At 44.5% G+C, this 14,752-nt stretch overlaps 1 protein-coding gene across 3 annotated transcripts in view; it reads left to right on the top strand.

Annotated features, from left to right (window-relative positions):
* RSBN1L (round spermatid basic protein 1 like) overlaps positions 1 to 14,752 on the top strand; it is a 65,850-nt gene that overhangs the window by 37,088 nt on the left and 14,010 nt on the right. For 2 of the 3 annotated variants that reach the window (XM_053256434.1, XM_053256436.1), the window contains exon 3: positions 6,778 to 7,418. In XM_053256434.1, the coding sequence (XP_053112409.1) occupies positions 6,778 to 7,418 (641 nt within the window). The remainder of the gene's footprint in view (positions 1 to 6,777; positions 7,419 to 14,752) is intronic. The other variant, XM_053256435.1, reaches the window with a different exon arrangement.

The raw sequence follows: 14,752 nt of genomic DNA, 5'->3' as shown, positions 1-14,752 counted from the left end.
ACCCATTGAGGTCACTTGAGGAGGTCCGTCTTCAGTTACCTCCAGCTCGTCTGGGGGCCACACAGAGCGGGCCTTCTTGATTGCTGCCCCGAGATTGTGGAATGCGTTCCCTGCTGAGATACGATCCCCCCCATCTCTAACGATTTTTAAAAAACATTTGAAGACCCATCTCTTCATCCAAGCTTTTTAAATTTGTAGGTTTTAATTTTATACTGTTTTTAAATTATGTTTTTAAACTGTTTTAACCTTTTATATTTGTTTTAATTGTTTTTATGTCACTGTTAACCACCCAGAGACAAAAGTTTAGGTGGTATATAAAATAAATAAATAAATATGTCTTTTGCTCTTGTTAAAGATTTGGGACCTGAGTTGTGAAACTTGAATTTGGACCCTAATCAGAACTGAGTATCTTGTCTGAAGCAGAAATAAGATAGACGTTATAGTTTCAGGCAGTCTCTTTTATGTTTGGGGTGCTTGCAGGTGGTGGTGACCAAGCAGAAGAAATTGTGCATCAAATCAGCAATGAAGCATTAATGTTGTGGACAAGTAGAAATTAATTGTATTAGCACAAATAGAGTAGACTAGGACTGGATGAATTTTCTCCCTGTCTGGAGTTCATCATAATGGGATCAAGCACTGCGCATGCTCAAGACAGGCCAGAAATTCAGTTTGTGTAGATCCTCCCACCGCCAGGCCCTGTCCCCAGATCCGGTCTTGTCTGCTCAAGGCTCGGCCACGTTTACACCAGCTCTGTTGGAGATTCATTTGAACCCCCTTTTTCACCTCTTTTTTCGAGTGTGCAAGGGCGGGAAGGATCTGCCTATAGGTTTTTTGTTTCTTTTATCTACCTAATCTTGTCTAAAGTACTTTTTTATTTTCAATTCGGCTGATTGGTTTTACTTTTGTTTTTGGCTGTTTGCTTGTTCTCGCGGCTGGGCGTCTGTTGGTGCTTTCGGCACAATGGAGGTAGCACATGCAGCAGAGCTGCTTAAAGGATTTCTCTCAGAGGGCTCTGTAGCCCTGGACTTGGAATCAGAGAGACCACAGCCCCCTTCAGGTGCTCCAACTACCCCGGGAACGGCCATCCCAGCTCTGGCGGCGGCCCATCCACCTACGCCATTCCTCTCTCCGCGCAAGCTCAAGAAAGCTAAAGCTAAGGAGGGCAATGGCAAGCAACAGAAAAGAGACAAGAAGCTCTCAGAATCCATCCGCTTGAGTGAGCAGCTCCTTCTTCAAGCAGTCTGCAAAAAATTGTGCTGCACTAAAGAGCAGAAGAACAAGCGGGGAAAGGGTGACCGACAGGAAGAGTCAGCATTCATAAGCACCTCACCAGTGCTCATTACGGATGGCGAACCAGCTGGTCCGCGTCCCCCCCCCCCGATACCCAGCCTGATGGGGCGGCAGAAGGCGTGGCTCTGCCCCGCGTTGGAGGACAAGGAGAGCCCCTGCTGGATGCCGCCAAATAGCCCTCTTCGGCTGATAAGCCTCCAGGTACTCCCCTTATTGAGTCCTTAGGGCCCTCCCCCCTCCTTGCAGACGTGGCTGACTGGCTCCGGGGCTTCTTTGTGAAGGAATGCCTTCCCTTGGTTGCCCAGGTCCAGGGAGCCTCACAACCTCCTCCCGGGCTCCCCAATCTTCAGCCGGCTCTTCCTGCCGTCTCCAGGAGACCCCGCCAATGCCTTTCCTCCTCCTCCCCAGCATCTAGCCCACGGAGGCAAGCCATTCCTCTGGCGGAGAGGGGTCTCTTTGCCCCCAAAACTCACATACCTTGGCGCAAAAGGCAGCGAACATTGTCTCCCTCCTCCTCTGAATCTGAGCCAGAGTCTAGGTTCCCTAGAGCATTGAGGAGACATCAAGACCTTCCAAGGGAAATCCCTTTAGCTCCCTTGTCTCTTCCCAGTGTTTTGCCTGTTCCTCCTCCTGTCCTTAATCCTGGCTTGCCTTCTTTATTTCTCCCCCTCCAACCCCATGCTTCTATCTCTGTTCCAGATGTTCCCATGTTTTTGGATAGGGTTTCTGACAAGGAGGGTGAACTTTCTGAAGAGGAGGCGGCTCCCCCCCCATCTGTTCGCCTTTTCTCCACTTCTGATTTTGTTGTGGTTTTGGCAAAAGCTAATAGAGCTATTAAAGATGTATCTTCCCCTGAGGTGATTCCCCCTTGTGAGTTGAACCAGGAGGTTTTCCCCTCGTCTTCAGGCGTTTTTGCCTCCGTCCCCTTCCCCACAGTGTTCAAACAGGTTATGCTGGCAGAATGGCAAAACCCTGCATCCAGCAGGCCCATTGGTTTGCTCCCTAAGAAGCACTATAACCTGTCTGCAGAGGTTTCTGCCCTTTGGGCCACTTCCAGGGTAGATCCCCCCCCCCGTAGTCCAGATGGTTTCGGGGTCACTTGAATATGGAAAGTCCGGAACAACTAAAGTCTACAGAGGATAAGAAAGCTGATGCTCTATTTAAAAAGTCACGTGAGGCTTCGGCTACTGTGATTAAAGCTGCTACGGCAAATTCTATATTTGCAAGGGCTTCTATCCTCTGGGCTAAACAGCTAGCTGCCCTGGTCCCACCGGGCAATTCCAAATTACGCCAAGGCCTTAATAAGATTGTGAAGGTGGCTGCCTTTATGGTGGATTCGAACCTTGATTGTGTGCAGCAGGCCTCTAGGACATTGGCATCAGGGGTAGCCTTACGTAGAGCCCTCTGGCTCAAAGGGTGGCAAGTTGATGCCAAGTCCAAAATGGCCCTTCAAGCCTCCCCTTATGTGGGTACTAATCTGTTTGGTCCTTCTCTAGACACCAAGGACAAGCAGAAGGTGATGCCTTCTACCAGAAGGGATTTTCGTAAGGGTTTTCGTGGACAGAGTTCTTCCTTTCGTTCCCAAAGGCAGTCCTCTTACCAACCTTCCTTTCGATCTGGAGATTACAGGCAAGTCCCCTTCAGATGCACTAACAGATTCCAGTGGAGATGTTGGGGTTGGGGCTCTTTCAGGCAACAAGGTGGCAAAACCCCCAACACCCCAACCCCATACGGTAAGTGGCAATGATTGCGTGCCTATAGGGGGCAGGCTTCAGCACTTTGCCCTCACATGGCTGTCCACGGCCCAGGACCAGTGGGTGCTGGGCACAGTCACCAGAGGCTATGCAGTCGATTTCTCTGTTCTTCCTCGCGACTTCTTCTTTGTCACCCCCCGCTCTCTACAGCCCAAGAAACACCTTCTGATGGTACAGGCGATTCAACACCACCTCCAAACGCAGGCAATCGAACCTGTTCCGTGGACTGAAACATGTCCTGGTGCTTACTCGCTTCTTTTTCTCATACCAAAGACGGACGGATCCTGGAGAGTGGTCCTGAACCTCAGACCCCTCAACAAGGTCGTCAGGAAACGCAAGTTTCGAATGGAGTCTCTTCAGTCCATCAAGTTAACTGTTCTTCAGGGCGATTTCCTGGCCTCAGTTGACCTTGCCGAGGCTTACTTGCACATTCTGATCCTTCAGGATCATAGAAGATTCCTTTGTTTCTTTTACAACGGTCACCATTATCAATATCATGCTCTCCTGTTTGGCCTCTCATCGGCCCCTCGGGTGTTCACAAAGATAATGGCGGCCCTCACAGGCCATCTACGTCTCCAGGGGATTTACCCCTTTTGGACAACCTGATGATCAGAGCCTCGTCGTTCGAGACAGCCCTTCGTCATGTCCAAACCACTCTGGATTGTCTACGGGACCACGGCTTTGTCATGAATCAAGAAAAGAGCCATCTCCATCCCTCGCAGTCACTCCAACAGCTGGGGGCAGTCTTCCACATTATCCCAGCCTGGGTGACCCTTCTGGAGGACAGGAGATCCAGACTCACCACTGCCCTGTTACCTCTCCTTCAGGCAGAATCTGTGGATCTCATGCTATTGGCTCAGATCTTGGGCATGATGACAGCTGCCATGGACACGGTTCCGTGGGCCCGGTGGCATTCCCGACCTTTGCAATTGCTCCTTCTGCCCCACCAAGATGACATCATGTCTGTCATTCATGTCCCGGTGTCCCTCACGGACAAGGTGAAGCGTTCCTTCCAGTGGTGGCTCTCCGCGGCTCTGGAACAAGGCTTACCCTTCACTCAACAGAAGAGAACGTTGATCACCACAGACACCAGCTGCACGGGCTGGTGCGCGACTTGCGAACAGCAGCTGGCCCAAGGTGTCTTGTGGGAGTCGGAAAAGAAGTGGAGCATCAATCGTCTGGAGCTTCAAGCTGCCAGACTGGCCCTCCTTGCCTTCCAACAGTCGGTACAGGTCAAACATGTCCTCATCAGAACGGACAACACGACCACCAAGGCCCATATCAACCGACAGGGAGGGACGTACTCCAAGAGCTTGATGGAAGAAGCGGATCTCGTCTTCGACTGGGCCGAGAAGTACATCCTCTCGGTGACAGCAGAACATCTGAGTGGCGTGGACAACACACAAATGGACTGGCTGAGTCATCAGTCAGTCGACCCCTTGGAATGGATGATCCATCAGAAAGTGTTCCATCAGATCACTCGGTCCCAAGATTTTTTTCAAGGTTCCTCTCGCCCCAGGCGGAAGAGATGGATGCTCTCACTGCCCCTTGCCCCCCAGGTCTGCTTTATGCCTTCCCTCCAATCCCGATTCTCCCTCAGGTCGTCAGGAAGCTCTGCTTCGAACGAGCAGAGATCATCCTCGTTGCGCCTCACTGGCCCCGAAGAGAGTGGTTTGCAGACCTGGTCAACCTTGCAACGTCCCCTCCATGGCGTCTATCCCTCCTTCCAGACTTATTGTCGCAGGGCCCCATCCTACACCCGAACTCCGGGTGGTTCCAGCTCTGCACGTGGAGATTGAACGCTGCAAACGAAGATCAGCAGGTTACTCCTCACAGGTTTTGAACACCATTCTGGCTTCCCATAGGCCATCAGCCCAACGCATTTACCAAGCCTCCTGGGCAGCGTTTCAGGGATGGGCCCAGCGCAAGCATCTGGACCCACTAACGGCAGGAGTCCCGGAAGTCCTGGAGTTCTTGCAAGCCAGGCTGGCACTTAATCTCAAATCAGCCACCTTACGTAGGCATGTCTCTGCTCTGGTATCAGTTCTAAATATCTTGGATCCAGGCACCCAGTCACTTCACCCTCACATCTTGCGCTTCCTCAAAGGCGCCTCCAGCCTAGCACCGCCGCCGGTTTCCCTGTTTCCCTCTTGGAACCTGAATAAAGTCCTGAACGCCCTTACGGCTCCTCCTTTCGAGTCTTCACACTCCATTCCCCTCAGGATACTAACCTACAAAGCTTTGTTCTTAGTGGCCATAACATCTGTTTGCAGGATTTCGGAGCTGGGAGCCCTTTCAGTTCGCAAATAATTATGCGTTTTCCTGCCAGATGAGGTCAGATTGATCCTGGACCCTACTTTCTTACCTAAAGTAAACTCCATGTTCCATCAGTCACAAGACGTCATCCTTCCGTCCTTTTGTCCAAACCCCTCTCATCCTATGAAGAAACGTTGGCATAACTTAGATGTTCGTCGCTCCCTCCATTTCTACGTTCGGCGCACTAAAGAACTGAGAAAGACGATCTTCCTCTTTGTCTCTTTCTCCTGGGTCAACACCCTTCTAAGTCTTCCCTTGCCTCCTGGATCAGAACTTGCATCCATATGGCTTACGAGGCTTTGGACCTAGTTCCCCCTACGGGCATTATGGCCCATTCTAGCCGCAGTGTTGGCTGCCTTTTCTACCCGAGCTCCCTTAGCTCCCTTATTTGTAGGGCGGCCACCTGGAACTCTGCTACTCCCTTTATTCGCCATTATAAGATCCCGTCCTTCTTGGAACATCAGGCAGCGAATCATGCAGCAGGTGGTCTGAACATCTCCCCCCACCCCCCGGGACTGTGTTTTTTCCATATTTCTGCTTGGGCATGTCCCATTATGATGAACACCAGATAGAGGGGAAAGGAACATTGGGTCTTACCTTGTGAAGGGTCCTCTTTCCCTGATCTGGAGTTCATCAGCCCCTCCCGGATGTTGTCAGTTGGTTGCAGTTGTTCATGGTTATTATGCGGGTTAACACATTTTTGGGCAGAGGCAGAATCCAGGGGTATAGCTTCTCCTCCCTGTCAGTTTTTTCTCTTTTCCGTTTCGGGCTTGTGCCCTCATTTTTTCCTTCTTCTCTTGCTCTCCTGCTTTTCCTCTCTCCTGTTTTATTTCTTCTCAGTTTTCTCTACACAGAGCTACTAAGGTCCTCGCCAAATTTCGCATTCAGTTCCAGAACTGGGGACAACGCCTGACGGTGGGAGGATCTACACAAATTGAATTTCTGGCCTGTCTTGAGCATGCTCAGTGCTTGATCCCATTATGATGAACTCCAGATCAGGGAAAAAGGACCCTTCACAAGGTAAGACCCAATGTTCCTTTCTAAAACTGGCCTGCAATTTGTAAGCTGCTCTTGCTCAAGCAGGTATTACCTACTCTGTAATGTATATCTTGTTAGTAATTTGAACTACATACTCATCTTTCTGTCTGTTTAGAACTCCTACATGTGATGCAAACCAAGATGTCAAAATTAAGTTAACTTTGTTCTTGCATCTGTTGCTTTACACACGGTATGAATAATCAATAGTGTAACTATCATTGCTGAACTTGCTATTTTACAGTTTGTGTAAAACTGTGTGTCAGTATTTTGGAACTTCATAGTGTGAGTGTGTTTGTGAGAGAGAGTCATTTTTAAATTCTCTTTGAATGTTCCTTTGTTTAGAATTTTATCTTTTAATAACCCCCCTTTTTTTTAACAGGTGTGAAGGAAAAACCAAAAACCAATGCAGAAGATCTACAGATTAAAAAAGTAAAGAAGAAAAAGAAAAAGAAACATAAAGAGTGTGAAAAAAGGAAGCGTCCAAAAATGTACAGTAAATCTATTCAGACGATCTGCTCAGGATTGCTTTCTGATGTTGAGAATCAAGGCGCCAAAGGCATCGTTGATAATCATCTTAAACATTTCAGTGGGAAAAATCTGGATCCCAAGAAGGACTCTGAGTACAAGATACCAGAGAACAGTGAGTTTCCATTTGTCTCGTTAAAGGAGCCACGGGTTCAAAATAAACTCAAAAGGTTGGACACGGAATTCAAACAGTTCATTCATATTGAGCACCAGCCTAATGGAGGTGCTTCAGTTATCCATGCCTACAGTAATGAACTCTCCCAGTTGTCTCCTGTGGAGATGGAGAGATTTGCAGAAGAATTTGTGGGTCTGGTTTTTAGTGAAAATGAAAACTGCGCAGCTTACTATGTAATGGGTATTGTTCATGGGGCAGCTACTTATTTACCTGACTTTTTAGACTACTTTTCATTTAATTTTCCCAATTCACCAGTGAAAATGGAGATTTTGGGAAAGAAAGATATAGAGACAACAACTATGTCGAATTTTCATGCTCAGGTAAGCCTTTTTAACTTTCCAAACATATCTTAATAGTTTCATGTGTACATTGGTCATCTGTTTCTTCTCTATAACTGAAATCTTTTGAACAGAAGAATGTTAAATTCACTAATAGTAAAGTATTGTCATCTGCTTTATTTGTTGCTTGAGAACAGAAAATGTCTTTAGTGGTTTTGTTTTTATACAACAGTAATTCCCACATTGTGGTATTGGGCATGTTAGTGTGCTGCAGGAAAGCAAATAAATACTTCTATGAGCTCAAAGTATCCACTCACAACCTGCTGCAGCTGTGCATGATTCACCGATTAGGCTTCTCCTTCCAATCAGCCTGTGTGTGTAAGTAATTTGGTGTCACTGTGTTGGGCATGACTGGATGATCAAATCATTCCTGCTTCTCTCTGTTAGAATTACCCACCTTCAGAAGAGGCAGGTTTACAAAAAACACACACACCAGATAATCTCCTTTTGAATGTGAGTAGAAAGACTGATGTGATCATGCAGTCTCTCAACATAGACTTCAGGTTATAAGACTGGTGTGCCTCCAATTTTAATTTAAAAAGCAAAATGTGCTGTTACTGTTAGAACTTGGAGAAAAGCTCAAATGATTTTGTTATGTAATTAAGGAGTTGCAATAAATATAGATATTCATTTCCATTTCATAACACTATTGAAGAGTTCAGTGTGTTTATCATACATTGGAAGCAACTATCCTTGCAGTTACTTGGGAGTCGCCCCATCAAGCCTTGTGGAACTTCAAAGATTTTCAGGACTAGATTGCAAGTGTTGTGGTAACTGGAAGAAAAATCCATTATCTTACTTTGCCTCTAAAAATACAAGCATTACATGTTTATCTTGTAATCTAAACAAAACATCAAGCCTTTTCCTTCAAACTAACTAACAGGAGGAGGGGAGATTTTGAGGGGCTGGTTTCTCTTTAAGGGAGAAGTCCTAGTGTGTTTATGTCTGTGTTTGTTTCCTGCCATGGCTAGCATTTGCCAGGGCTAGCATAGGGGGCTCTGTGGCATTTAGTTGTTATTTCTCACTGCCTGGAAGAGGACAGAGGGAGGAGTCAGCTTGGGCTGTAGTGAGTTATACCTGGTGGGAGGACCCACATTCCTGTGAGCTTCATTCCTGTGTCTGTTTGAAGCCTACTCCCTATATAAGAGGTGAAGGCCCGAGAGATTAGTGAACAGAACTTAGCAAACAGGGCATTAGAGTTTTGCATGGAGTTTAGCAGTGGAGCCTGAAACAAGTCCTCTTGATCACAAGGAGCCCAGTGGGAAAAGAAGGTAAGTACTACTCCCTCCCTCAGATTCTTGAGAAAGGAAATTTGAATGGTTAAATAGCTGGCCAATACATCTAAAATTGAACTTTCTAATAAACTATCTCTAAATACAGTAAACAGCCAACAAAACCAGTTATGAAGATAGAAAGCCAGCAGTGGAGGGGGCACTTCCCAGTGTATTGCACAAAGTGTTGCACATATGACTATTTGCTCCATGGGCAGAAGTCATGAGTATGTGCTTGGTGAAAGGAGCTCCTGACTCTCAGGGACAAATTCCTTGAGACCAAGGTGGTGGATCTGGAGAAACAGAGAGGCATGCAGACAAGACCTTCAGGTATAGAGGTAGAGGCATCCTACTCCAAGGCTGATAGCTCCTCTGCTCTCAGGGAAGGAGAGCATCAGTCTGAGGAAAAGGGAAATGCTCCTTTAGAAGGGACTCCTTGCGTGGATGATGAGCCCATATCCTCTCACACAGGGGATACTCCTCTGGGGGTTGGGGGCCTCCTTGTAGTGGGCGATTCAATCATTAGAGGTATGGAGAGATGGGTTTGTGACCCGTGTGTTGACTGCACGGTGACTTGCGTGCCTGGTGCGAAGGTTGTGGACATCACGTGACGTCTAGATACGCTGTTAGCCAGTGTTGGGGAGAAGACAGCTGTTGTGGTGCATATCAGCACCAATGATGTGGGGAAATGTAGTTGGAAGGTCCTGGAAGCCAAATTTAGGCTGATAGGTAACATATTGAAGTTCAGGACCCCCAAGGTAGCGTTCTCAGAAATGCTACCTGTTCCACATGCAGGTTCAGCAAGACAGGTAGAATTAAGGGGTTTCAATGCGCGGATGAGACGTTGGTGCCAGGCCACTTTAGATTTGTTAGGCACTGGGATACAATTTGGGACAAGCGAAGCCTGTACAAAAGGGACAGATGGCATCCATCCAAGAGTCTTTAAAGAACTCAAATGTGAAATTGCCAAACTCCTTGCAAAATATATATAACTTATCCCTAAAATCAGGTGCTGTACCGGAGGACTGGAAAGCAGCCAATTAAATACCAATTTTCAAAAAAGGGATTCAGGGGCGATCTGGGAAATTAGAGGCCAGTTAGCTTAACATCTGTTCCAGGCAAACTGATGGAAATCATTCTCAAGGATAAAATTGTAAATCACATAGAACAGGCCCTGCTGTGGGGAGAACCAGCATGGCTTCTGAAAAGGTAAATCTTGCCTCACAAAGTTTTTGGGAGTTCTTTGAGAGTGTCAGCAGGTGTGTGGATAAAGGTGATTTGGTTGACATAGTATACCTGGACTTCCAAAAAGCTTTCGACAAAGTTCCTCATCAAAGACTCTTGGGGGGGAAATTAGCAGTCATGGGATAAGTGTCTACTCAGTGTGCGGCAGCTGTGAAAAAGGCCAGTTCCATGCTAGGGATCATTAGGGAGTGGCCACACTTGGCATACAGTTCTGGTCACCACATCTAAAGGACATTATAGAACTGGAAAAGGTGCAGAAGAGGGCAACCAAGATGATCATGATGGCATGTCACGATGGCATGTCCATCGCTCCTGCCTGTAGGCTTCCAGTGGCATCTGGTGGGCCACTGTGTGAAACAGGATGCTGGACTAGATGGGCCTTGGACCTGATCCAGCAGGACTGTTCTTATCTAGTGTGAATTGGTGTATTGTTTCTGATTTTGGACTTGCATATTGAGCTTCATAGACTTCAGAACATGTGAAGGTTGCATGAACTGTAACAAGCTTCTCAGCACTTTCACCTGCGCCTTCTGCATGAAATGAAAAACTGATCCAATGTTTGGAAATCTTTGTGTTTCCAAACATTGGGTCAGTTTTCACTTCATGCAGAAGGTGAAGGTACCTGAAGCAAGAGGAGTAAAAAGCTGTGTGTTGCTACCATGTTGCAGGAGTGATATGCTTGGCAGACTCCCAGATTATACTCCTAGCCTATATAGTTGAAGGAGTTTTTTGAAAGGTTTTTTTTAGTCCAGTCAAATGCAGTAAATATCTTCTTACTAATGTTTTGATTTTTGAATCCAAATTATTTGCTCCACTATGAATTGACTGTGCAACAAAATTATTTTTAAATCGCTGCTTTAAAACCTATTTTAAAAGGTTTTTAAGCCAAACTTCAAACTAGAGTGGGAGGTCTTCTCTACTTGTTGCGATTTTGATGACAGACCTCTGGAGCCTTGTGCTCAAGTAACCAGACAGTCAGTGGTTGGATTGATGACCTGTCAAGGTTGCAGGGATGGCCAAGCATGGTGGTAGCAATATCATGCTTATCTACTGCCAACAATAATTTTAGTGAAATATGGGTTTTACTTATCTTTTGAGTCTCCAGTATTGATTGCAGTCGTTCTAAAACAAAAAAATCTGATGTAATTTTTTGGGAGGCACAGATGGCAGCAGAGTCCCCATATATCCTTGTATGTGAGAGGATTTTAATTAAAATTTTAGTAATGTGTCCTTTGGGGCTTCTGATTTGACAAGTTGTTCCTAGCTGGCCTTCATGGCCTTTAGTGAAGGTTGAGGATGAGAGTTCTCAACATTTTTTAAAAATCCAAACAAGTCTTCACATGAAGATTTGATTCTAGCTGAATTGTTTAAGACCAACTAAGAATAAACTAGTTGTTCTAGTAAGAACTAATCAGCCTACTTTCCTTTCACTGTTTCTACATCTGGACTAAATTTGGTGCAAATCGAGGTCCACAAGTTAGATCTCTTGCACCTCAAATGTTCATGTGTCTGCCATCTTAGATCGCAGTGGATGTTATCATTACAAACTGCACCATTGAGGTGTCTGTGTGTCACTCACTGCAGCTGTTCCAAATTTGGTTCAAATCAGTTAAGCAGTTCACAAGTTAGCCCACTTGCACCTCAAATGTTCATGCATCCGCCATCTTGAATCAGTGTGAATGACATCATCACAAACTAAGCCGTTGAGGTGTCCCTATGTGTCTTGGTTCATATTGGTCTAGGCATTGCGAAGTTGATGGGTTTGGTGGGGGAGGGGGGTGGACACATGGACACACACACAGTAAGCTGGGTTTTCTCATAAGCCTATGGAAAGTAGGCTAAAAAATGGGATTGATTCCTGTAAGCTGGAACATTACTATGCTATATGCAAGAAAGGCAATAGACCATAGCTCCCAAATGACAGACCCATTGGGTATGCTTGCCGAATTATACAGAGGGCAAGATCCAGACTAGTTAGTCATGGCTAAGAACCACTGAAATCAATGAGACACATTAGTTATTCCATTAATTTCAGTGGGACTTAATCATGACTAACTAGTCTGGATGGTTTCCGACTCCAAAGTATCCGTTGACCAAGATCAAATGATAGGCTATGTACACCATTTTCTCTGCGGGGGGAAATAGGCCTTACAGCAAGTTAGCTTACAATTCATTATTGTTTTGGATTACTTCATCTGTTTAATAAATATTAACCAAGTAGAAAGAGTGTCCTTTGCGTGTCCTTTGAATTTGCAGTTGCTTTTGATTCAGATTTGTTGCTACTATTGTTAATTTATGAAAAATACAAATGCAAGCACTTGCCATTCATAAAATACAAATTCCAGTTGCAAGCACTTGCCATTCATAAAATACAAATCCACAATCTCTCTTTATCAAATACTCTCATCTGACATGTTTATTCAAAATGTCAATACAGGAAAACCTCGGTAATCATGCGGTTCATTCCTGGTAATTCAGGCTATGTAGTCGCTGGATTAGGCAGAGGGACCAGCCGAAAAATTGTAGTCGCTGGATTAGGCAGAGGGACCATGTAGTCTATGTAGTCACTGGATTAGGCAGAGGGACCAGCCGAAAAATTGCCAAAACCACAAAATAAAGCATGGTGCCATACAGTGCCATATCGTGCTCTGTGGCTCCCCAGCAGTCCTGCAGTGTTCCCCCAAAGTAAAAAAAAAATCTACAGAGAATTATGGGTGCCCCCATATTTTTGTCAAACCGAGCCACAAAATGGCCCCTACTCAAAAAAAATGGTGGGCGGAAATGACCTTGGAGGTCAACAAGAACAAATATTATATATTGTTTTTCAACAAAAGTTTCCAAATTGGTTTACATAGAGAAATAATAAACAAACAAAGAAGATGGCTCCCTGTCCCCAGAGGGCTCACAATCTAAAAAGACACATAAGATAGACATCAGCAACAGCCACTGGAGGAATTCTGTGCAGGGGGTGGATAGGGCCAGTTGCTCTCCCCATCACCACATTTAAAAGGTGCCTCTTTGCCAAATTAGCAGGGATAAAGCAGGTCATTTCCACCCACCCCAAACCTGTGGATATGTTAAAATTAACACCTTTTTTGACATTTTTAATCATGTATGCCAAGGTCGGGTACCAATTATGCAACCACGGATACGAAAAACCGTGGGTGTCAGTTCCGCGAATACCGAGCTTTGCTGGTACTTCATATATGATCCTGAGAATTGTGGGACTCTTGGAAAGTTTTTTAGGAGACACCAATGGCTTCCAAAAAGGAGGGAGGATCACTGAAAATTGCCCCCCCCCACCCAGGACATGGATATGTTTTGCAATGTGTAACTTGTCTTGCAGTTCATATGCAGGGTGCTATTTTATGCATTGGAGATTGAAAAAATACGCGGATCAAGATATGTTAACACCTTGCTTGGTATGAACTAATTTCTCACCGAGTTACAGTCTGTACTTTCATGTCCCTCAATTTTCTGAGCAATTTAGATTCTAGAACTTTGGTTTCAAATTTAGATCAGATTTTATCTCCCTTTATTGAAAGAAAAATGCTGATCGTAGATGACTGAGTGTGTGTGAAAATTAAATCTCACTATCTCAGTACCACCTCTGGAGTTCGACTGTCTGTCTGGTGTCAAAAAGAATATCCTCTTTGTAACAAATGTCATCTGGTACTGTGGCCTGTCTTAATCTTTTGTACAAATGGCTTTATATAATTGTAGGCTAATTTAATTTAACTTTAGTTTTCGGTTGTTTCAGTATGCTTGTCTGTCCAGTTTGGTCAGTAGACAGCTTGCAGGCTTCTGAAATATGATTTAGGTTTTCCAGGAAAATTTCCAAGTCTCCTAAATAGTTAGGCATCTGGTTTTATATATGTAACGTGCATTAAATTATCTTTGATAAAATGAAGATATATTTTCATTCTGTATGCTGTATAGATATCTCAAAAGTTTATCCAAGATACAAAAGCAGTTGAGTATGTTTTTAAGTGCATGTTTTACTAATGACCAACTTCATGCATACCTATTTAGTGGTAAGGTGCATTGAGACTCAAGCATGCATTGGATTGTAGCCTTAATATGGCTTATATATTAAGTTCAAATGACTTCAAAGGTTTATTCGAAAATTATTTTTATTGGATTTGTTACAAATATTCAAATCAGTTTGATTTGAAATATTAAGTCATAGCGAATCAAGCAGCATAATCTTCCCTACATTGCTCACACTTTAAGGGGGAAAAATGAAGGGCAGACATTGAAAACGGGTAACAACTGATTTTATAATGGCCACAGATGTATGGATCATTCATGGGGCAGTCACATGAAAAAAATTAACAGCAAGTTTAAAATTTCCCATCTTGACTGGTGTTGGATCCATGTTACCCATTCATTATGTTACTTGTGAAAAAAATCTTTATTTTTTTTTTTAAGGATTTTTAGAAAAAATATAATTGTGGAAAAAATTTCTACTCCAGTTCACTGTTACTAAATTGAGGCTTGTATCTATTCTTTTGTATGTGTGTTGTTTTTCCCCAAAATGTATCTTATTAAGCTAACAGGAGGCATGTTTTTCATCATTTTTCCTATAATACCAAAATACTTGACCATAAAACATTGTCTAGTTGGAGTACAGTTATAATGAGCATTACAATAAACTTTTTAAAACAAGCTACATATAACAGGTAAGGTAAACTTTTATATAATAGAATAAAAAATCATCCCAGCACTCAGGGAATGCGCTGATATGGCTACGATCCAAAGAAATAGTGTACAAAGTAGTATGCTAACTATGCATAACAG

This window comes from Hemicordylus capensis, chromosome 5, assembly GCF_027244095.1.
Source record: "Hemicordylus capensis ecotype Gifberg chromosome 5, rHemCap1.1.pri, whole genome shotgun sequence".
NCBI classification, from domain to species: Eukaryota; Metazoa; Chordata; class Lepidosauria; order Squamata; family Cordylidae; genus Hemicordylus; species Hemicordylus capensis.
This window is presented reverse-complemented; position numbering and strand designations above follow the sequence as displayed.